This window comes from Nomia melanderi, chromosome 12 (genome assembly GCF_051020985.1).
Source record: "Nomia melanderi isolate GNS246 chromosome 12, iyNomMela1, whole genome shotgun sequence".
Classification (NCBI taxonomy): domain Eukaryota; kingdom Metazoa; phylum Arthropoda; class Insecta; order Hymenoptera; family Halictidae; genus Nomia; species Nomia melanderi.
Window position 1 is genome coordinate 1,820,173 of NC_135010.1, and position 22,974 is coordinate 1,843,146.

The 22,974-nt window shown below is 30.1% G+C and overlaps 2 protein-coding genes across 5 annotated transcripts in view; one reads left to right on the plus strand and one right to left on the minus strand.

The window, feature by feature from the left end:
* The window catches only part of spz3 (Spaetzle domain-containing protein 3), a 54,392-nt gene extending 50,984 nt beyond the window's left edge, over positions 1 to 3,408 (plus strand). For all 4 annotated transcript variants that reach the window (XM_031974574.2, XM_031974573.2, XM_031974572.2 and 1 more), the window contains exon 9: positions 498 to 3,408. In XM_031974574.2, the coding sequence (XP_031830434.1) occupies positions 498 to 690 (193 nt within the window). In that variant the 3' untranslated portion in view covers positions 691 to 3,408. The remainder of the gene's footprint in view (positions 1 to 497) is intronic.
* Positions 3,409 to 5,429: 2,021 nt separating this feature from the next.
* Positions 5,430 to 17,465, minus strand: LOC116426245 (uncharacterized). The gene is made up of 3 exons (XM_031974932.2): positions 17,138 to 17,465; positions 14,521 to 14,682; positions 5,430 to 7,677 (listed from the first exon to the last, which is right to left on the minus strand). Exons 1-3 carry the CDS (start codon positions 17,196 to 17,198, stop codon positions 7,436 to 7,438), a joined length of 465 nt encoding a protein of 154 aa, XP_031830792.1. The 5' UTR covers positions 17,199 to 17,465; the 3' UTR covers positions 5,430 to 7,435.
* Positions 17,466 to 22,974: the final 5,509 nt, after the last annotated feature.

The following is a 22,974-nucleotide window of genomic DNA, read 5'->3' on the forward strand; positions in this document are numbered from 1 at the left end:
ATATAAAATATTATAATTATTATATTTGTTACAATTATCTATTTCGAAAAAATATTTTTGTTTCAGAATTACGTTTTACTAAATAGTTGAATTTATTTAAAAAATAAGCATAACATAATGCAAACACAGGTCTATACTCTATTAAAAAACAAAAAACAATGATTTTGAAAGCTTGAAAAGATTCTGACTTCAACATTTTGATAAGCACATTTTCCTCTGCAAATCAAACAAAACTTATTTCAAATTTTCTTTCGTATTATTACGAAAATCAAACATATTTGCGGCTATTAAGATAAATGACACACTCTGTAAAATATTCATCATTGATAAAGTGAACATTCGATTAACAAATAACTCCGATTTTCACCTACTTGCTTGCTGATTAATTAAAACCATAAAAATTCTATTAGGTATTCATTATTCTATATAATGAAATAAAAAAGAAGATAGACTGTTACAAACAATGAAAGACTCAGCGAAAAAACTGTCTGTTACAGAAAAACACAAACAAATCGTTGCACCGGCGACTGTGGCTGCGAGCAGAAATACAAATGGCACAGATTACTCGCGTACGATCCTGATAATGATTGCAAAGGAATCTTCATGGATTGGTTCCTCTTTCCTTCTTGCTGTGTTTGCAGATGCGATCCGGTCGCTAACAAATTTTCCACCTCGAATACCCGAAATTGAAATGATTTCTCAGGAGCGAGTGTTTCCTGGGTTGCCATGGTTGTATTTGAAATTCAGTCGCAGTCACGACAGGAACTGCAGTGCCACACACGGATTGAAACTTCCGTCGAATCGTGAGACAGTTTTGTATTTCCGCTCAAGTAGTGTTCGTGTGAGAACGGATTGAATTTTACTTAAAATTCTCTTACTCTCTCGATTCACACAATACGTTATCATAATATACTGTACAATTTCTCTTTTCTTCTAATTAAGATCCTTTACTACATGTTTTATTTAAGCGTCCATTTTACTGTCTACAATTTTATTTCTAGTTATTTATAGATTATGTCGCTTAACGGTATTAAGAGGATCGCTTACTTTTTCCGCAATAATTAAAAGTGTTCCTCTGATACATTAGAAAGTAAGAAAATTGCTTAGAAACCTAAATGATTTTTTACATAATATAATTATATAAGTCAGATGCAACATTAGAACAAATATCCTTAGCGCAGCACTAGGTTATGTAACAGACTTAAATATCGTAAGCGCCAAATGTTACCTTATAGTTAGAGTTGGGAAATCAGCTCGTTTTATTATTATGTTACGAATCGTATCTAACATTATTAAATATTCTTTACAACCCATTATATGGTTTGAAGTTATTTTGTTTTCGTTTAAACCTCACTTGCGAATTCCCTGTAACGTTGTTTCAATGCCGAAGAAGATTAAACGTTGAACTTGAACGTAAAGGACGTTGCTCTTGATCGTCAAAGTTTAATGGATCCTGGCGAGAACAATGCTATATAAGAACAGAATGTCACAGAACAGACTTTACAGGAAAGAAATTGAATGCGAAAGAACTAATGTACACTCAGAGGCAGAAATTATTCTTTATCGTATTTATCGCTCACATTTATACATAAATTAATATACCAGAATATTTAAAATTTGAATAATATTAAAAAACAAACATATGAAAAGTTGGTCTTACTTTTGCTGTCTGATAATTTTTCATGGTTTTTAAATTATTGATACGTTCAATTTTGCATATTGTAACTTACATAAAAGTGCGTTCGGAGATGTATGATAATATCTCCTTGAAGTGACCCTTAACAATCTATAAAATTAAAATGGAATATTATTCCATTAAGATTACAGGGATTTCCTTTTGGTCTTGTTTCATTTATTACGTTTCATAATTATGAAACAAGGAGACCGAAACCAGTCATTTTGACTAGTACGGTAGTTCTAGTGTTAAGTGAAGTAGTTTGTATTGGATTTAAACTGTATTCTATCGTCTCTATTTAATTACTTCGTTCCTTCACTTTTATCGATGAGTGTACGCACTTGGCGCCCTCGAATAAATTCAATGTAGCACCTAAATCTTTGCAGAACAAGGCGTCGAACGATTCGAATGCCAGAAAACAGGAAAAACTCGTTCCACGGCATTTTCGGTGTATGTTTTCCTTCGTGTAAGTGACACAATTAATTTCGAGAGAAAAGAGGCTTCTTCGGCGCGCAACCTTCGCGTTTCGTCCTCCGTACTTACTCATTGTTTTTACTTAATTTACTCTCTCAATTTACGTAGATAAACGAACGACCGTACTTCTGCCCGGATGGAATGCACATTCGCGTGTCCATTAAGGCAACAGAAGAAAAATATATTTTTAATCAATTAGCTGTTTTTGATGAGTATACTTGTCCAAAAACAGCTAACCGGTAAACTCCTTGCCCTGTGGTTTATCTCTCAATTATGATTGATACAATTACTTTATCATTAATAATTTATTGAGAAAGAAGAAAAATTCTAGGTACATTCTATGTACATTGTTTGTTCCAAAGTATAATAATTGATAACGGAAGAATAATATTTAATTCGAATTGAAAAGAATTAAGCAATATTTGTGCTTGTTAAATTCTGTTTAAAATATTCACTACGAGTCTAACACGTTGTTATAAGGCAAGGGGTTAAAAGTATATTCATTATGAGAATGAAAAAATTATTTGTAGATTTGAGCATGTATAAGAATAAGGTACACACTTTTCAGAAGTTATAGTAGCTAACTGGTTAATTGCGCATACCGAAATGTTAACCATTGTGTATCGGAAACAAGAAATCTGGTTTTTATATAAATACCTACTTTTGTAATTTTGCTAACTACCGCACCATTTAAAAAAAATATTAAATTTTGTTAGAACTTGTTATTTACTTGAAATTTGTTAAATAACAATAAGATATTTGAATATTTTGCACATGGTGATATAAGTTGATCTCATTGAAAATCCCCGGGTAGTTTTCTAAGAATTAATCGGTACACAATGTGTTAAACAAGGTAATCCTTTATTTGTGCCCGATTCGATGATTTCGTTTGAAACACGTTTAGTTTTAATTTCAAGATTAATTTTCCATCGGCCTAATGTACTTATTAGCTGAAAGTTTTCGTCGTTTTTTCTTTTCAATGTAGTGTTTGTATTATGGCATGTAAATTAATCTTACGAATAGAAGTACTGGAAAATGATAAACAATTGTATAGAAAATGAGGAACATATAGTTTAGTAAAGTAAAGTTTATTTCTGAATTTTCTTGAAAAATACGACAAAACTTTTTGGTCAATCTAATAAGTGTATTAAATTTTATACAACAGTGTGCTCGCACCTAAATTGTATGTATTTATTCATTAAGATAAATGAAGTAAAGATTATACGAGATGCTATTTAGAAACATGTATAAGATGTATGAGTGACATTTATGTATTCGATAAAATGTAAGTTTTCAAATATATGATACAGATTGTGAATAATTGTGTGCTTTCTTTTTCATTGTCACTGAAATTGGTACCTATTAAAGTTATTATTCGAAATGTTTAATCACGATGCAATGATGGGGTTACATTTCATTTATTTTAGATAGATTCATAGTTTTTTTATTTAAAAATTTGTTTTCTTTTATAACTTATAACAAATATTTTTTATCAGATTTTAATTACAAGTTATATATATATATATGTAAATTGAAGTTTTATGAAAAATAAAAATCAATGTTAACTAAAAGTCAATTAAATTGATGATTATAAATACCGGATTATAAAGATGTAAATGATTTTCATTTAATTTTATTATACCACGAAAAGTAAAAAATTTAATTTGTGTTCCAGAGTTTTGTTAACCAACGATACTTTTAATCATTTCTTTTTCAATTTTAATTAACCTTTTTTAATTGAAAAATCGTTAATTTAAGTGGAAATTTTGTTATTTCTCTTCGTTATACGATTTACTTTGAATATCATTTTTTAAAACCTTACTTAATTTTCATGCATTGTTGGATCAATTGAAACCAAAAGTGAACTGTTGTTTCTTCATTGAAAAGGTACGTTATTAACTGAATACTAATTATTTACACGTTATTAATACATATATTACAATCTAGTTATGCAAAAATTTCTATTTCAGTTAAATATTACTTTTAATCCAGTTTTAATTTACAAAGTATTAATACAGACTGTTATTTAAACAGTGCATAAATTTTAAAGGAAGAAAATATTATTTCATTTGTTCTCAATTTAGGATTTTTTATTTTTAATATTAAAAATTTTGCTGTTTTATATTGTATTGTTTCAATTCCTTTTTTAAAGCAATCTAATACTGCATGCTGTACAGTTAAAAGAAAATAATATCAGAATACAAATACAAAACTTCTCTAATAATAATTGTTGTTGAAAATATATCTAAATTCTAAGAGCGTTTGTTATATATGTTTCCAATATTCCTCTGTCATTCCTTTTCTCGTCGAAATTTCCGGAAAATTAAATTTTTTGTAGTTTACATTTATTATTTCATACCCTTTTGAATAGTCAGCAACCTATACGCAGAGAAAGTGAAACGTAGTGAAGGTTAATTGGTGGAGACACCAGTAATTTTTATTACCCTTTAAAGTTAATAAGTTATACGTGCAAATGAGAAGAAATATCTTTAAAGATTTATGCATGAAAAATTATAGAACTTTTAGACTAATGTAATTAAATTAAAAGATTTCTTGGAGTATGTTTCAAAGAGAAAATAATTTATAAAATTTTTTTAACAAATGTATTTAGCATGAGATAAAATCTTAAGTGAGTACATAGCTTCAGTGTTTGAGAGCAGTTCGTTAATTCTAAAGTCATGCGAACTTTATATTTTACGTGTAATTGTAATTAAATAAGTATGAAATCTCGAATAATAAAATGTTGACATTTAAATATTTTTCTTTCTTCCTACTTCTATATAAACAGTGCATATTTTGCTAAATAAATATATTTATAAGACACGATGCTATAGCAGTAAATTAACTGTTTAATATTAATAACGTTTTTCCTGTGGTATCTACTATTAATAATTTCTTATTCATTAAAAACATTATTAACTCACCTTGATAGAAGTAGATGTGTCATAAAAAATAGTAAAGAAATAAAAACTGAATTGCATGATTACTTGTTTGATGAACTTTTAAAATTGATTTTCACAAAAACCAAGTGTCTGAATAAATGTAATGGATGTTTTAAGGAATGAAACTATATGCCAGAATAAGATAATTATCAAGAACGATGAAATTCCGGTTCCAACTTCCCCTCCAAATCATTAAAAATTAAAATTCCTCAATAATTTGATAACTCTTAATTTTCATTTTATTTTGACTTTCAAAATTAACTCTGCCAATACAACATTTAAAATATTCCTCGAAAAATTAGTCAGGTTGGGAAAATAATACGTGAAAATCGACAGAATATGAAGAGAAACATTTTAATTCAGATATGCAATAAGTCAATACATTTTACAAAATACATACAGCTAAGAGTGTACATTACGCCGAAGGAAAGAAAACAGCAACAAAGCAATTTTGTACGCAAACAAACTTAATCTACGAACATTTTAAATTATCCATTTATTTCGTTGTACTTCGACAACGTATAACAAAACGCTACTCGACGGACTACAGACTGTCGCTGGCCGTGAAGTAAAAGAAAAATTTCATATTCTAAGCTTTGGACGGATACCTGATAAGCTATTTTTTCCGCTTGCTTTTGCTTTCTTTAAAGTGATTCAAGATACACGACCACCGACAAAACTTACAAAACCAGTGAATTAAGCTTAGACAAGTGCATTTCTTTTAATTTAACCCTTACGACTCCAACCGATTTTTAAAGGTACCAGTAACACCAAGCTATTTTTATAGTACCCTTTGTGAAAACTAACAAATATTATATTACAACATTTCTTAGATTTTCCATTTTGCTTCTTAAGAGAAAATTTGCATCCGTAGCAAATGCAATAATCTTAAGATAGTTTTTTTCAACCTTGTTTGTTAAAATATTTAATGCTATAAATAATGTTGTAATGGAGACTATAGAGTGAAAAAGGTTATTAAAATTAATGTTTAAATTAATCTTCTAGAATTAACATATCTAAACTTTAAAAAATTCAAACAATGTACAAAATCAATTTACACAAATAATTTATGAGTACAACAAACATGACACCTTAAAAATTATTTTGTTTCACAAGTTTTGTCAGTGACTATAGTGCCTAACCGAAGATTCAAAAGTCGAAGAAAGAGAAAGCGACGATTAAACAGAACATTAAAATAAAAGAAAGGAGCTCTATCTACTTCTAACAGCGTGCGGTATTAACGCATTCACGCTAGGATATGTTCAATATGTTTAACCATTGATCATAATAATAATAATAATAACACTTAAATAAATAATATTGAAGTGCATTCTTTTGTTACGTCTCTAGTTTTCTAACTCCAGTTGCTAACAGTGGGTAAATGTAAATAATTTGGTAAATAATTTAATTATTAACGTTGTGATTTACTTTAATGTTATAAATTATGTAGCTGTATACCACCAGTGGTTCGTATCACCACTCGTTCGCCATTTTATACGGCAAGAAAAGAAAATCATAAGTCTATGAACAATGCATGCATCAAATTCATTTCACAAATTTAAATTTATTATTTTACCAGCGTGAACGTGTCACACGCTTGTTAGTTACTCGATCAAACTTTTCGTAAACCGTGACGCGAGGACGCGATTGCGAAAACGTGCCCCAAATAAACTGTTTCTCTTTATTATAGAACCGCGTCGCTGACATCAACCCTATGTACACGTATGGTACAAAAATAATGGCCTCGTTTGAACGTAACTTCTTTACCACGGAAATATTGTAGGTAGATCGTTACGCGAACGATTAATTTAAGTAAAGCGTTTAGCGTATGGTTAGCGCGGCTACGTTGACGCGTTTACGTCGAATATCTGATACGCAGCTAACGAGGTATCTAACTATAAAACGCTAACGAGTTCGTCCTGACCGTATACAACCATTTTATTAATACAACACGTCCCCACCGCGAATATCGACAAGAAGAAACCGTGGAAAGGTTACGATACACGCGACATTGATTCAATTTAACACTAAAACTAGCGAGCAGTTAAATCAACTTTTTGAAATTCCTCTATAAAAACTCCAAAAGTGCATATATTGAAATTTTAATTGGTTTATAATTCAATTCGCGTATTGCTCAAAAAATTTCTTTAACAATTTCTCAGAAAAACATCTGTTGCCTTTTTTATAATTGCAAAATGAACAAATTAGGAATGGGCCATTTTGACCCGTCTGGTAGTTTTCATGTTAAACTTATCCGATGTGACATGTTTTCTCCTAATTTTCCGAATGATTTATTCTTTTCCTTGTTTTCAATTGTTATTTGTACCATAAAACTTCCGCAACGTTAAATAAAGTTATATTTTGATTGGAAGAAATGATAGCCCACAAATGCTAGGGCGATCACGTAAAGAGATTGCAGAATCGATGCACTCGTCGCAGAATTGCAGAGGTCGGTGCTGCAAATGTGGCAAGATTCGATCACATTTGGACCTGAAATCGCCATTGCACTGCAGGGACCGTCGGTGATATCCGCCTCGTCGACGTTCGGGGTTGAACACTGACGTATCACCACTCGTTCACCATTTTCTACAGAAAAAAGGAAATCATCAGTCTATGAAAAATGCATGCATCAGGTTTATTTTACTTTAGATTTGTAAGCTTGTTCTAATTCTTAAAATGTAACACTTCAGCACATGAGCAACAGAAGACCCTTATTATGTGATTTGTTGATTATATCTAAATATTTCAGACTTCAGTTTTCAATCATCTTTTTCTTCAGGATAATAGTGTTAACTGATAACCTAGTTCTGTAGTCGACAGTTAAGGTTTGTAGAGAATTTTCTGTATGAGAAAACAATATACACTTAACCCTCGATTTACACGGTATTCGAATTGCACGAATTCGGTTTTACACGGTCGAAGGAGAGCAGAACGACTTCCATTTACACGCACTTGCATTTCATTTTAACACGGTCAGATCAGACAAACTCAAAAATTACATTAATATTTTTCTTGTTTTGTGGATTATACATGCAATCTTGTTGGCTTAATAAATTTTTATTTGAAAATATGTATATAATTTCTCATTTGAGATCTTCTTTCCGAAAAAATTAGAATAAAAAAATTGTCAAGTGTATGTGTACTTACAAGGAAGATTATTCAAGTGTAACATGCCCAATATCATATAATTTGACAGTTATTTACGTATTATCCACGTCGTTAAAGTGTTCGTCCCGCGAGGATTATCTGACGGAGACTATCTAACTGGTTAATTGCTTGGTAGTTTAGTGTTAATGTAAGTGCATCTAGTACATAATATAATAGCTTTTTTGAAAGTTAAAATTTATTGTTTGAAACGTTAAAAATTTGCACTTTTAATCTCTCTTTCTTTATTTATAGTTTCATTTAAGTTTACTTCTTAAATTAAGTGAAATAAGTTCCTGTATTTGAGAAATAATAGTTAGCCTTTGCAGAAATATCTGCTCTACTAATGATGTTGATTTGCTGGCTCTGCATTGATATTTTCAGTAATGTTGTAATGATACGTTTTACATAGTTGATTTTGTATCAACAACGTATACTAGTGGATCTTTCTATTTAGAATACGAGTGTAAATTCATAGTAACGTTTAGTACGTTGAAAATTACACTTTTTTAAAGGATGGCAAATTTCTGCATATTTTTTTCATAAGCCTTATGAGTAACTATACAATAACTTTTTTTAATATCATGTTATTACAAAGTTATGAACCTTTAATTGTTTTTATACAATTGTATATTAAATTAGGTATTATGATAAGTATCTTCGAATTTCTTCAGATTTACAGAGCTTACAACAACGAAAAATCAGGCCCGGTTATAAGAAGCCCATATTGTCGACCACTTCAGTGGAAAACCATTGTCTGCAGAGGATTAATTTCCTCAGTTTTCAAAAAGTCATGCCTAGAATTGCTAATCATCAAACACAATTTGCAATTACGTGTTTACCTTGCGACCTTCTCACAATGAAATGTATTCGAGATCCACGTATAAAACAAAGTATAATTACAAATAATCATAACCGAGATTCTATTTTGTTCGTTATTTTTCTATGAAGAGAAAAAGAGAATATTTCCATACGACTCTAGGAAATATTATATATTCAATAATTTTGAATAAATATAAAATAAGTATTATTATAAGTCGAAAATTCGTCTCATATATTTTTAAAATTTCACTATGAAATTGTTTACTGTATTTGCTAACTATATTGACCCCTTGCTTTATAATGACGCTTCACACTCGTGAAGATTAAACAGAATTTAACAAGTGTAAATTGAATACTTTGCGGTTTTAGAATTAAATTTAATATCGTTTAAAAAGCGTCTTATTTCTCGACCATATTCATAGTATTTCGGAAAGTAAAAGCTCCATCTCATAAACATAAGAAGAAAGCAGAACCGATGGAAGATATATCTTCACGTTGACAATGTTTATAAGCATTACAAGAAGCACAAAAATACTCTCCTACTAGGGAGAGTAAGATAGTAAAATTCGTAAAGGTGAAACTGGATCAAATGCACGCGAACTCGACAAATTTTCAAACTTATTTTCCTCGAAAACAAAATTTCATGTGAAAACATTTTATTCTACATTTTCGATTCGGTTTTTCACGTAGAGTCACCTCTCGCTTGCTTGTACCACCAATTATGCAACACCCTGCGTTACTAGATTCTTGTGAATTTAAATTAAATATTATTCTTCCGTTATCAATTATTATTCTTCATAGCTGTTTGATTGTTTTATTAATGTAAGCGCAATGTGAACGCACAGTACTCGTTTTACGCCAACGTTCTCCGCCACACGATTGGCAGCCTAAATCAGGGCGTAGCGATCACGCTTTCCAACAATAGCAAACGTGAATATACAATTTGCCTAGAAGTTTTTCCTTTTTTTTAATGAATTATTAATGGCAAAGCAGTTACATCGATCACAGTTGAGAAATAAATCATAGAGCAAAGGGTTAATAATGGTGACAATATCAATTTCTAATTATAATATTCTAAGAAAATTGGTGATCTTTGTGTCCCGTTCAATTTTCTACGGAGCATCAGTAATATGACTCTATCAGACAATATTTACAATTTCCAGTTTTTAATATAGAATCGACTGCAGCCATGTGAAATGTTTCTTATTTGTACCGCAATAGAGTATTGTTTGAACGATTTAACGCAACAGGTTGTGTAACCTGTGTGATTCAAACTGCACTCAGTATCTCCGGAAGTAATTATGTCTCTTTGTGTGTACATGCGAATAAAAGTGGGTTCCTTTGTACCACGATTAATAATGTACAATGCATGTCGAAATGATCATTTGCAAATTCCAGAACGCTATCGGGAAACAATGTGAATATTATATAGCGTAGTACCTGCTTATTTATGATGCTAATTGTAAGTTGGTATTATCGACTATTACTATTAGTACTAATAACCAGGGGGAGTGTTTTCTCTAATGAAATATTCAGTTGTAACCAGAGATTGAAAACAGCTATGATAACGGTTCCGACTAAAACAGTTATAAACAACCGAAATAAGGCGTAATTGTTATTTGGTATATGGGTTCTGAGCTATATTAGTTTCGGTTCGATATTATGTCGGTTTTGAAAACGATACTATAACTATTATTCTTCGGTTCCTTGTTTCGGTTCTTCATAACAGTTTCAAAAACCGAAAAATAACAGTGTTAGAACTGTTTCAAGACCGGAACCGAAACTGATACAGCTCAGAACCGATATACCGTATGACAGTTATGGCTTATTTTGGTTCTTCATAACTGTTTTAGCCGAAACCAATACATAACAGTTTCAAAGAGTTTCGGAACCATGTCAATCCTTGGTTGTAACATAAATATGTTTGGATGCAAATATAAGCATGTTCTACTTCTCAAAATGTAATTATGTCTTATTGCGAATCTACAGAACTATAATGAATAAGGAACCACTTCTAGTCAATTGAAATTCAGCCTTATTATTTGACTACTTTATGAAACTACATAATAACACAAAAAGAGTGTTGAATATATACGAATATGTTTATATTAGGAGCCAATAATATACACATTCACTTTGTTATGTATCAACATATAATACTAGAAAATGATCATTATAATGTCGTTTTGCACATTTATCTTCATTACAACTTTCTCTTCCTAGTGATAATGTATTATGATCAACACGCTTCTGACGAGTTTATAATGAAGGCACGGAGATTGCATGAAAGTAGTTTATCAAAAATACTTCGTTTGGAAAATACGTACTCGGTCAATAAATATTCATATCGAAAATTGTTTTATATTGTATCTTACAATGTATCTTCATTTGTTGAAAACACTCACAGTATTGTAAGTTTTGGCATGCCTATCTGTACTGTGCATAACAAGTATAATAAAAATAGTGTCCTAAAAATTTTGTAATTTGTAGAACTGTTTTATGGTATAGTGTCATTTTATTTTTCTACGGCGATTTTTCTACTTTTTTTTCTGTGGAAATTATCGTATTTTTAAATTATATCCCACTTCATGAAAGTAACACCATAATACCAATTTTTATGTACAATATATTAATGTAAGTGGTTACCTCCATTTTCAAAAAACTATTTCCAATAAAGTAATTATAGCATTCTGTCGGACTTGAAAAATATCAAAAGTTTAAATAAAATGCCAGCTTTTGAAATGTTTTGTCTAAAAGAATTTTTTATGCTTTTCCTATCTTTAGAAGAATGCACTCTCAGTCTAAATATTTTATTAAATTTAATTTTCTCATTCATACCATTGAATGATGTTTTCGAAGTTCCCATGAAAAATCGCAGTTGCAACCTGATTAATAAAGTAATCAGATGCTAACATGAGAGACTGTCATAAATGTGTCTATTCGAGATACTATGCGATGCTAATTATAAAAACAAATGAATTAAGACATAACAGGAAGACCTTCTTTGTGTTGTCGAGCTATTATAGTTCGTTCTATGTAAATTTAGATAATCCTGTGCCAGTTGTACATGTATGTGCGTCATTAATTCCAAAATTGCAGTCACGTTAACGCGATTAACCTCAATATTCATGATTCCGCACCGACGAGTGATTTTTCCCTATTGCGGGTGTGGTTTCGGCCTTGGTTACTCACAATTATCGCAATTATGGCATGGCAGCACGTGTTGTGTTGTGAGTTGTGAGTCACGGACACAACGCGGCATGCTCTGACGAGCAAGTTGAAGACGATGATCGCCGGATAATATTACGATTCCATGCGACGTTCAAATGCGTCATCGGACTTAAGAACATTGCTCATATGGAAGTATCGTGGCTCTTGCAAGCATAACAACAAAGCTGTAAATGGAATAACTGAGGCTTAACCAAAGCCAATAATATTTCTTTTGACATTTTTTTTTATTACGCACTAACTGACAGTGTTGTAATAGCAACCACAGACATTCTATTCTAACTGCATCTCGAACTGCAAAGGATTAATGGAATCCCTCAATTGAATAATTAGGATAAGAAGAATAATTTTTGCTTTCTTTGTATTAGAAAATGTGTTGTTTTCATTGTTTCATTATATTTTTAATTATTGAACAGTGTTATAATATTGTAAATCTGAATGTCTATAAGTTACCTTATTATATACAGCTATATTACCTTCATTACTATTATGATTGTAAACCAGTTTTCAGGGAATAAGTACTTTTTGTACAATTGTTAATTGACTTTTGTGTTATGAGGTTATAAAGTTGAATCAGCATTAGTTATGATGCTTATATAAAGAAAAACTTTAGAATTATGCTAATTAAATTGATAAGTAGTTTTTAACTATGCCTCACACATTTGTGATGTATTTAAGCAAATTGTAATACATTTCAGCAAAAAATATCGCTATTATTTTATGCTATCACAATTTTAACATTTATTTAAACTTTTGCATCTAATAAATTAAAATATAATGTGTAAAACCATTTGAGCATTGCATATTAAACGCATTTAACCCTTTCCAGACTGTAAGGTTAACAGAACTTAAGTTGACTTTAGAGTTCGATAAAATTTCCCTCAATAATTCGCAAACTAAACCGTGTCGGCTTTCATCAGAATATTTCATTTACTAAAAGTACATCATGTATAATACAATTGTTGTTCGCTTTTCTTAAAATTGCTAATCCATAAACATGAATAAAAAACTTTAGCAAACTAAAAATACAGTGAAATTAAATTATTTTTCAAATTTGTGATCTACGGATTTTTTAAAAATTTGTATACTGTGCAGCAATTTATTTACAGATTTTAAGTAAATACAAACTGTATTAAGATGATTAATTTCTTGTGTAAATTGTTTACTATTATGTCTCATTCAGCATAAATGAAACTTCCATGTGTAAAGTAATGTATGACGTGTCGTTTCCACCAACCACTACGATTCGTCGTAACAACGCGTCACACAATAAATCTTAACACATTTGACCCATTAAGATGTCCAAATCCGCTTGAAAGACATTTAGACTTAAAATTAACATAAAATGGACATCCGCAGTGCATCGCGCTCTGTCTGCGTTGTGACACCTTCAAGCAGTCGCGACTAATGTGATGACAGCCAACTTATCAATCTAAATTCATTTTTTAAATAAATATTTCAATTATCTTTTTTAACATCTGCATATATAAGTGGAAAAAAGTACCTCTTAACTTTCCAAAATTATTTCGCTTCTATTTTCTCACAGTTGCCTTAAATCAAATCAAATTGCAGATGTCACCTTACGACATATTGATTTGAGAAGTATTTGAAACTTCGAAACCTTGTATGCATTATTTAATGCAATAATTCAGAAAAACAATTCAGAAAAATTTTTGACGACATTCTGCACAATCTATGCTTTCAAAAAGGTTTTAAATACATTCTTCTTATAAGTTGCCTTTAATCAGAATTTATTACCTAAATTGACTTACACAATATATTATATTATCTGTATTATCTAAAAATTTTTACTGTCAGAATAAATATAAAATAGTATATTAATAAATTGTATAAAATCCAATTCTTTTAAGTAGTCGTGTTCTACTAACTATAAGGGAAAACAAAATAATTTACTTTAACTCTATTTATTTTAACTCTATTCAGTCAGTTGCACAGAATATAGTACTTTCATGCAACAAACTTGGTTTGCTGGACATTTTCATACTTACTAGTATATTTACAGAACGTTAAAAACATGGTTAAATGGAACGTTAAATGGTTTCTTTTTTTATTGAATAATATAGTTTTTCAATTACTACATACATAGTACAAAATTGTGTTCTATAAAAAAATTATTGTTTTTTATATGGACAACATGCACAATAAACTACATTAAAAGAGAAAAATAAAATTTAAAAAGCAACATATTTATAGAAGTTTTCTAAGTATTATTACCTTTTTTCACGATTTTGCGGCATATCGGTTTGGACGAGTCATAAGGCATACTTTCTTCGCAGCGTTTTGCGTGGAATGTCGCCTGATGATCTGTGACGTTCATTGGGTCTCCGCATAGAGCATTTGAGCTCGAAGAACAAACCCAACATCGCAAAGCGGAACCTATGAAACACATTACAATAAATTAAGAAGGATGTAAAACATATGTATTAACACTTCGGGATTAGGTGGCTTTAAAATTATCCACTTTTTTTATAGTTAATACATTACTTACACTTGAGTAATTAATTGAAATTACTTATACTTTGATACTATTATCGTGCAGGGAGAGTTTTTTGTTTCTTTAATACTACAATAGGTTTACGGAACACGTTAATTCGACGCGTATTGAAGTTTATAAACATTATTTAGTAAACGTTTCAGCGGATTTTGACTGGTGCAATATCAATATCATAATTATCTATCTCTAAATCTTTAATTTGCAAAATCTAAATGAACGAACATCAATTTTTTAAGACCAATAGAATAAATTATACAATAAATGTCCGTAAACCTAGTGTTAAAATTGCGGGTCCTTAAGGATAACACATAATTTATATTTTTGAAGCATTTTCTTTGTTTTATAGTGTTTTCTTATTTAGTAATTGTTGTTATATTGGAAATACTCATGCATACAGAACATTCGCAATTATCAGAAACTTGGTATAAGGCAAAATGTTTAACCCCTTGTCCTACAACAACGGGTGAGACTCGTGGGGAAGAGTTTCATCATGATTCAACAAATATGTATATTACTCAGTTCATTCGAATTCAAAGTAAATATTATACCTCTGTAATCAACTATTATACTTAACAGGAAATATAGGCATAACATATGCTTTGAATTTTTCTCTTTTTCAATAAATTATTAATGACAAAATAGCCGTATCGATCAGAATTGAGGAAGAAATCATAGGCCAAGGGGTTAACGAAATATTTTCCTTTTTTCTACAACTCACCACAAGGCAAAATAATACAAACAAATTCGTTTTCTATTGCAACTTTGTACGTTTCTCCGTGAAGGTTTATATTTCAATAAGATCAATCAAACGGAAAATGTTGAATCATCTCTAATAAAAACGAAATATCAATCATACTTCCGATCCCATTTGTATCAACTTTTCTTCGAGAACCAGTTCAGTAACATTCCAGAATGTAAAAACTGCGTACAACCACAATTCTTTCTGTAAGGATTACTCATTTTCTTTCCTGGCGTGCATCAAGGAAACCCGCGGATATGGAACGATTACGTAACTGATTACGTTATACCCACGCCTAAGTAGTGTGTGTTACGGATTATTTATTTAGAGTACTATAAAATTTGGTAGATACAATTATCGTTAAATAATTATTTCTTTATTCTTAAGTAAAATATAATGAATACTTTTTTCTCTTTTGGTTTCTAAATGTTTAGCTATTATAAGTAAATATCGTTGATTACACATGTATAGTTTTATTATAAATTATTATAATTAATGCACATTTATTGTTGCACCAGGAATATTGGAGTCATTTTTTACATCAGAAAGAGCAGCAAATTGAACTACAACAATGGTTAGTTAATTCAATAGGTTTGATAATTCAGGTGGTAACAATGAACCTCCGCATAACGAGATAACAAAACCTGCACTAAAAGGGTAATGACTGAAGCAAGTAAGACAATAGAAATGGTAACGTCCAAGATGATGGTTTAAATAAAAATTTACTTAACATTTTCTACCCGTGATTTCACAAACAATTAATCATGACTATTTTACAAATAACTGCGAAATGTGCACAATTGTTTTTAACAACATATTTATCTATACTCGAATTTACTATAAAACCAACTTCTAATAATATTTTATAGAGATTCGTAAACGTTGATATAATTAATTTATAGTTACGATAAACACTTTTATGAAAAATCAATCTGAAAAATTAAATTCGCACCCAAAGGTTAATATTTCTAACAAATTTTGTATATTTTATATATTCAAACAGGTTAACATAATATAAACTATTTTTTGTTTCTTTTCTAAGTTATTAACAAAATATAAAATTAACACGTATCCTTTAATTTTTTCACTGTATCATATGATACTTTACTTTTCACTTTTTTCTAATACAAAACGTCTCTAATCACAACAAAGCGAAGACACTTATTTCACACAATAACATAGTACAGAAAGTACCTGTTTCTCTTGGAAATATTATTTTTCTCAAACTGTAATACTTAAAACCGAAGGCCCCCTTTAATATAAAACAGTTAAACCGCAATACATTTGTAACTAACAAAATATGTATTTTTACACTTCAAACACAATGTAGGAAAAAAATGTGCATTAACAAGTTCACTCTAGTACGTATCATCGGCGGTACACGGGTAATTTACAACATTACAATAAACCAACGTTAATAAGCAAATTAGTTACAAATTATTTATTTACTTGCAATTTGCAGCTAAAGTCAGAAAACTAGATACGTAAGAACAGAATCTACTTCAACATTATTTTCGCAAACAATCTTATTATTACGGTCTGCGACTAAATATATATAAACATATCCTATCCCCTGAATGTGTCAAACATTAACTCACCTGACTGTGCAAGAAGGACCAAACCAAAGATCACCAGTATACACTCTATTCGAGACGACATTCTGGCCGGTCACTCGGAGACTTCAATGCGTCTGGTGTCCAGTTGTGATCGATGTATCGTTCGCACGGATCACGATCGGTTCAATTCGAATGAAATAATCTAATCTTGTAAGGGTTGAGAAACAGTTGGCAAGGAACTGCTGGTGTCACCGAACGTGTTCTCTACGATACTGATGAGACAACACCCCCTTTTCGCCGGGAGCGTACGCACAGTCTCCTTCTTCCCTCACTCCCTTCCACGAAGTCATTCCACTCCTCTTGCCGGCACGCGGCTACCATGGACCGGCGTAATAACATATCGTGCCTAATAACCCCGTAACCCCTCCGTGGACGATGCAAGTGCCAGGAAGTAGGAGTCAAGAGCAAACAACCGAAGAAGGCTTTTAGAGAACATAAGAGACGAAACAATAATTGTGGGCTTAAGGGAGGGACCGAGAAAAAGAGAGAGAGATAGACAGAGAGAGAGAGAGAGTGAGAAAGAGAGGAGGTTGCAGCCAGAAAGAGAAAGAGGGAGAAGGAATGATAGTGAGAGGAAGAAAGAGAGAGAGCAACATTGCTCGCGGCCCTCATTGGTCTCATTAGGACAATTACAGACCTGTTGAACGCTCTGGGATCTTTCGAGGTATATGCTGGAAACTAGAGCATGTGTTCGTTCAGCAACCACTGAATTTTCAGATTGCTCTCCACAGAGATTGAGCAAATTGTATTGAAGGGATTTTGTCGTTATTAGTTTTATTTATCTAATAGGGAATGTGGGATTGTTTACTAGGATAAATGAATTATTGCTATAATTACGTGTATTTTTGATTGTGAGTTTCAATTGCTTTATTTCAAGACCTACAGGTAAACATAGGGGGAATAGAAATTTTATGAGATTTCATAATGTTTAGTTTTAAAATGCGACTTTTTTTAGATAAGTGAATTAATAGATAATTAAGAAGTTAGAAAACAGTAGGGTTATGTATATTTTAGTATAAGTAACATTTATATTTCGTTGTTTCCTGCCATTTTCAATCACATTGGAGATGTCATGATTTATGACAATCATAAATATGGAGCAACTTGAATAATATAAATATATAATTCAAAAATTTGTACACTTTACGAAAATGAAAATTTTACAATATATTTACATTATATTTTAATGTATATGTCTTGTATATGAAGTTCGTGAGTATCTTTAAACATTTTATCTGATGCAATATTTAAGTTCCATTACTCATTCGTATCACTTCAGTTTTTTCCTTGTATGTCTTAATAATTATTTATCTTGCTATTGAATCACACTCAAATATCAATCCTCGACAAGATATGCAAATTATAAAGAAATTCTGTATTGCTATCATATGGAGTCTTCCCAAAATATCAATACACTGACTATATTTCCTTACATTTAATAACATGTTTTAAAATTTCATAAAAAAGGTTATAGAATGAAATGAGTTACTCCACAAATTAATATTTTTTTATTCTGTATAATTAGTTTTACACTTAATACAATTTGCATCGTGGGATGACCCGTTTTTAGTAAAACTCGAAAAGAAAAACATAAGAGCTTCTGTATAAAAAAGAAACAAAAGAATCTAAACTCTAGCGAGTGATATCCCTATCCCACAATTTATTTCCTGAAAAAACAACAATAATTATATTCGCATTTTTTTTGTATTGGCCATATTATTAATTGCTTGCACACCAACATTAGTTGCCTTTTTCTATCGTAGAACTGCAAGTTAAAGCAGGTCAAGTTAGTTTTCTTTCATTTATGGTAACGTTAACATTGATCACTTGACTCTACGTTCGTACTAACGTAGAACAACGTCCAATTATTCGTCTTTTATGGTTTGAAGATGTATTTAGAATTGAAATCCTTTCAAGACTCATCGCATCCATCTGTGATAATACAGAACAGCATACACACAGCGTTTTTCTGCAAAAGAGTGCCTATAAACGGATTGAGAAATTAAAAAATAGTTAAGTAAGTGTTATGAAGAACTAAAGAAAACCATGTATGCGTAATTCATAGCAAAAAATATCTTTTTCTGTGGGCATAAAGAAACTTGGATAACAATAAACTAAATGTGTTGAAAAGTAAAGGAACAACATCGAATAATATATAATATTATTTAACATATTTTATTTTTATTGTAATAATCTTTATAACTACATCGAATAACATGCAATTCTGTTTAACCATTTAGTAACCTTTAATTTAATATCAGTAAAATTCGAACCGGTAGGCTAGTCATAAAGTTATCACTATAAAATCGATATAATAATAATCAACTGTTTTTTGAACAGATAGAATAGTGTTTTTTTTTATAAAAATATTTATTTCTGTTGAAAATGATGACTTAATTAGAGTATATTGTGAAAATAAATGTATTTTTTCCAAAAGTTTTTATTTGAGAGCTGAAGGATTAAATGTATAATATAAGTAAACATTACAGTATATTATAAAATATAATCTATATTAAATTTATAATGAATTAATTAAATTAATTAAAGTAAGAACTAATTTAAATCGTTTAGCAAAAATGTAGACATTTTATAAGTGATCATTCATATGGATCATTCATTACATTCATATGGAAATTTAATTTGACACTCTATCCATCTGGAATGAATTTAATTTTCAGATTGCTCAGAAGCATAACGGTAATGAAGACGTACCTTTTGCTACGGAGAACTGTAATCCTCTTTGCAGTACTACTTTAATTTAAGTTACAAAAGTTAATGTAAGTTCAAATATTTATTGATATATTGTTTTTGTTCGAGATAACATCGAATAAGAGGAACGCTGAAATATATCATTTAACGAAAAAGTACAGAAACGTATATCGAAGAAGTATTGCTTTCTGAAAAGAGTTAGTAATTAAAAACAACTGTGAATCTATCCACATAAAGTGAAATGGGGATAAGGAAAAAAGTATCCCTGTATTTCGTACATTACTTTATTAATAATATGCACATAAGGTATTATTACAAATGCAACTGAGAAAGAATGTATCGACATAAACTTGTTTTTTTTCAGCAAGTTTAAATGTTAACCAAGCGTTGAATCATAAAGGAGTGTCTAATGGTGAATCACCATACTGCAATTGGAGACGGTTGACCTGTATTCAAAACCGAAATCATTCATACGAAAAAGTTTTACTCATTTTATTTTTATCTATTTGGTTTAAAAATCTTTAGATTGTAATATCTAATTTATTATACTAAATAAATTGATTAAATCATTAAATGAATAATAAAATATCTGCCCTCTATTTGTTTTTGAATTGAAAGTATGACATATGAAAAATTACTTATTTTCTATTGAAACTTTTACGTAAATCTGTGTATATTAGTATACAAGGTGTATACTATTATAGTTAGAATAAAATCGTAAAGGAAATTTTACTTTATTTAACAAACTCTATCATAGTACAATATCAAGTTTTTCATAAGCGCAGTGGTGCAGTTCCAAAATTCAATTGTACTTTTTTAGAAAAGAAAACTATCTATTTTCTTTTACATAAACAGTTTTTTAGTGTCTTCTTCTGTTACCATTAAAACCTGAATATCTTTCAAGATGTTTTATTTTGAATATTCAGTGTTATGTGAATGCTTCGTCATATTGGAGTTACTTTGCTAATCTTACTTACTAACAGCATGCCTTCAATGAATATCCGAAGTAAATATCTCAAAAAATATTCAGTTTCCAATGAGCCATAATAGAATCGTAAACGTTTTTATGTAAAACAACGCACAGAAAGGATTGATATAAACAAAATATAGAGTTTCTTTTAAGAAAAAGTGCAATTGCATTTTGCAACTGCACCAATGCATTTATGAAAAAACCTGGTATTGTAGTATGACAAAGCCTGTCAAATAATGAAAAGCTTATCTTTACGATTTTTTTAAAATCCAATAGAAACAAAGTTATAGATCATTTCAGTAACTAGATACACCCTGTATATCATGCATGCACACACACACGCGCGCGCAATCAAATTAGTTGATTGTTTTACATTAATTATAATATTATATTGATTATAATAATAATTAGTTGTAGGCTTGTCGTTAAAATATTATTAATAATGTGTATAATATAACATCTACTAAATTATTATCATTCAGAAAAGTCGTATTCGTCCGAAATTGAAAATTAGTTATAAAATAAAAATAATGAATTTCATATATTACGAATTTTATTTGCAAATTATATCTGTTGAACTTCAAGAAAAATATAACCAGTTACTGTGAAGTACTTCTTGTAAACTGAAAGTTTAAAACACACATCACGTTCAAATTGATGTCAGAGTAGACAAGTAGTGGTTATGACGTGATCCAGTTCAGGTAAACGAATCACGTGCTCACAAGCTGTTACTGCCAGCTTCATAAACGAAATTAATTATTTTCTAATGTTTGGCAGATTGCTTTACTTTTATGATAGATATACAATGAGTCACAAGAGTGTTCGTAACTCCTGAACTGCCGACATTGAACTATTGATATTTATTTGTAATGGAAATTTCAAAGTTCTTATCAACAGGAATGTATATTGGAATTACGAAGTTATCAAATTTATACAAACTTCATTGCAAAACGACATGTCAATATAACATATAACATTCATATAACAAGAATGTAGTTTTCCATAAACCGGAACAAAATTGGTCTCACAAGAGTATTCGTACTTGCCCAAGTAATACAAAAGATACAATTATCAAAATACAAGTATTAATAACTAATGTCTGGTTGGTCCTACTTTGTATATTATAATAATTTTGAGACGATCTGAATCATGAGGCTTGTAAGACCAATTTTTTTCTAATTTACGTAAAATTACATTTTTGTTATATTGACATGTCGTTTTGCAGTAAAATAAATATAAGTTTGAAAGCTTCGTAATTTCAACATACATTCCTGTTGATAAAAGCTTTGAAACGTGAGTGGATGTGTTAAGTCAAGGTCGACTTTGCTTTCCAACGTTGTTTATTGTTTATTGTACTCCAGTTGATGTATTTTTTTATTCTTTATAAAAAGTTGTTAACCTATTTGTATCATAAAGTTAATAGTTTAGAGGATATTTTAATTCAACTAATTTTACTTATTTTTACTAATTTTAACTTTAATTACAGAAAATGTTCAACATAACCATTATTTAAATTACGATATTCTTTAAATCACGAGAACAATAATTTTCTTACACTATTTAATTACACTGATATATAAAGACGCACCACTATATATTCGTTTAACAATGTATAGCAATGTATATACACATTTTAATTATTAACTTTACATGACTTCATTAATGGTAAATACATTCTATTGTAAATGTTGATAATGCATCGCTGTGTGAAATGTTGAAACAGAATAGTTTTGTTACTTAATTTACGTGTGAATTATCCTTAAACTAATTTCAAAAACCATCGTCTATAACGCATCGGAAAATATTGAATATTTCTAGTAAAATCTTTCGAATGCAAAGAGTTAATATTTTTTATTACGTGAACCACATGAACGTTGATTTCCTGAGATCAATCAAATCGATGTAAAATCGTTAGAAATCTGTACAATGAGCAGATTAACACTTTCGGAGCCACAATGGTCTCATGGGACCGAAGCTTCGCAATGACTTGAAAACAATTATAATTCATACGATAAATAACATCGAATAAACATGTCTAATAGCGTAAATAACTAGATAACAGTGTAACGTAAGAATTGTGCTAGCAAATGATTAATAACTGTTCCTTTTTATGTTTGCTGCAGACGAATAGAACTCTGAT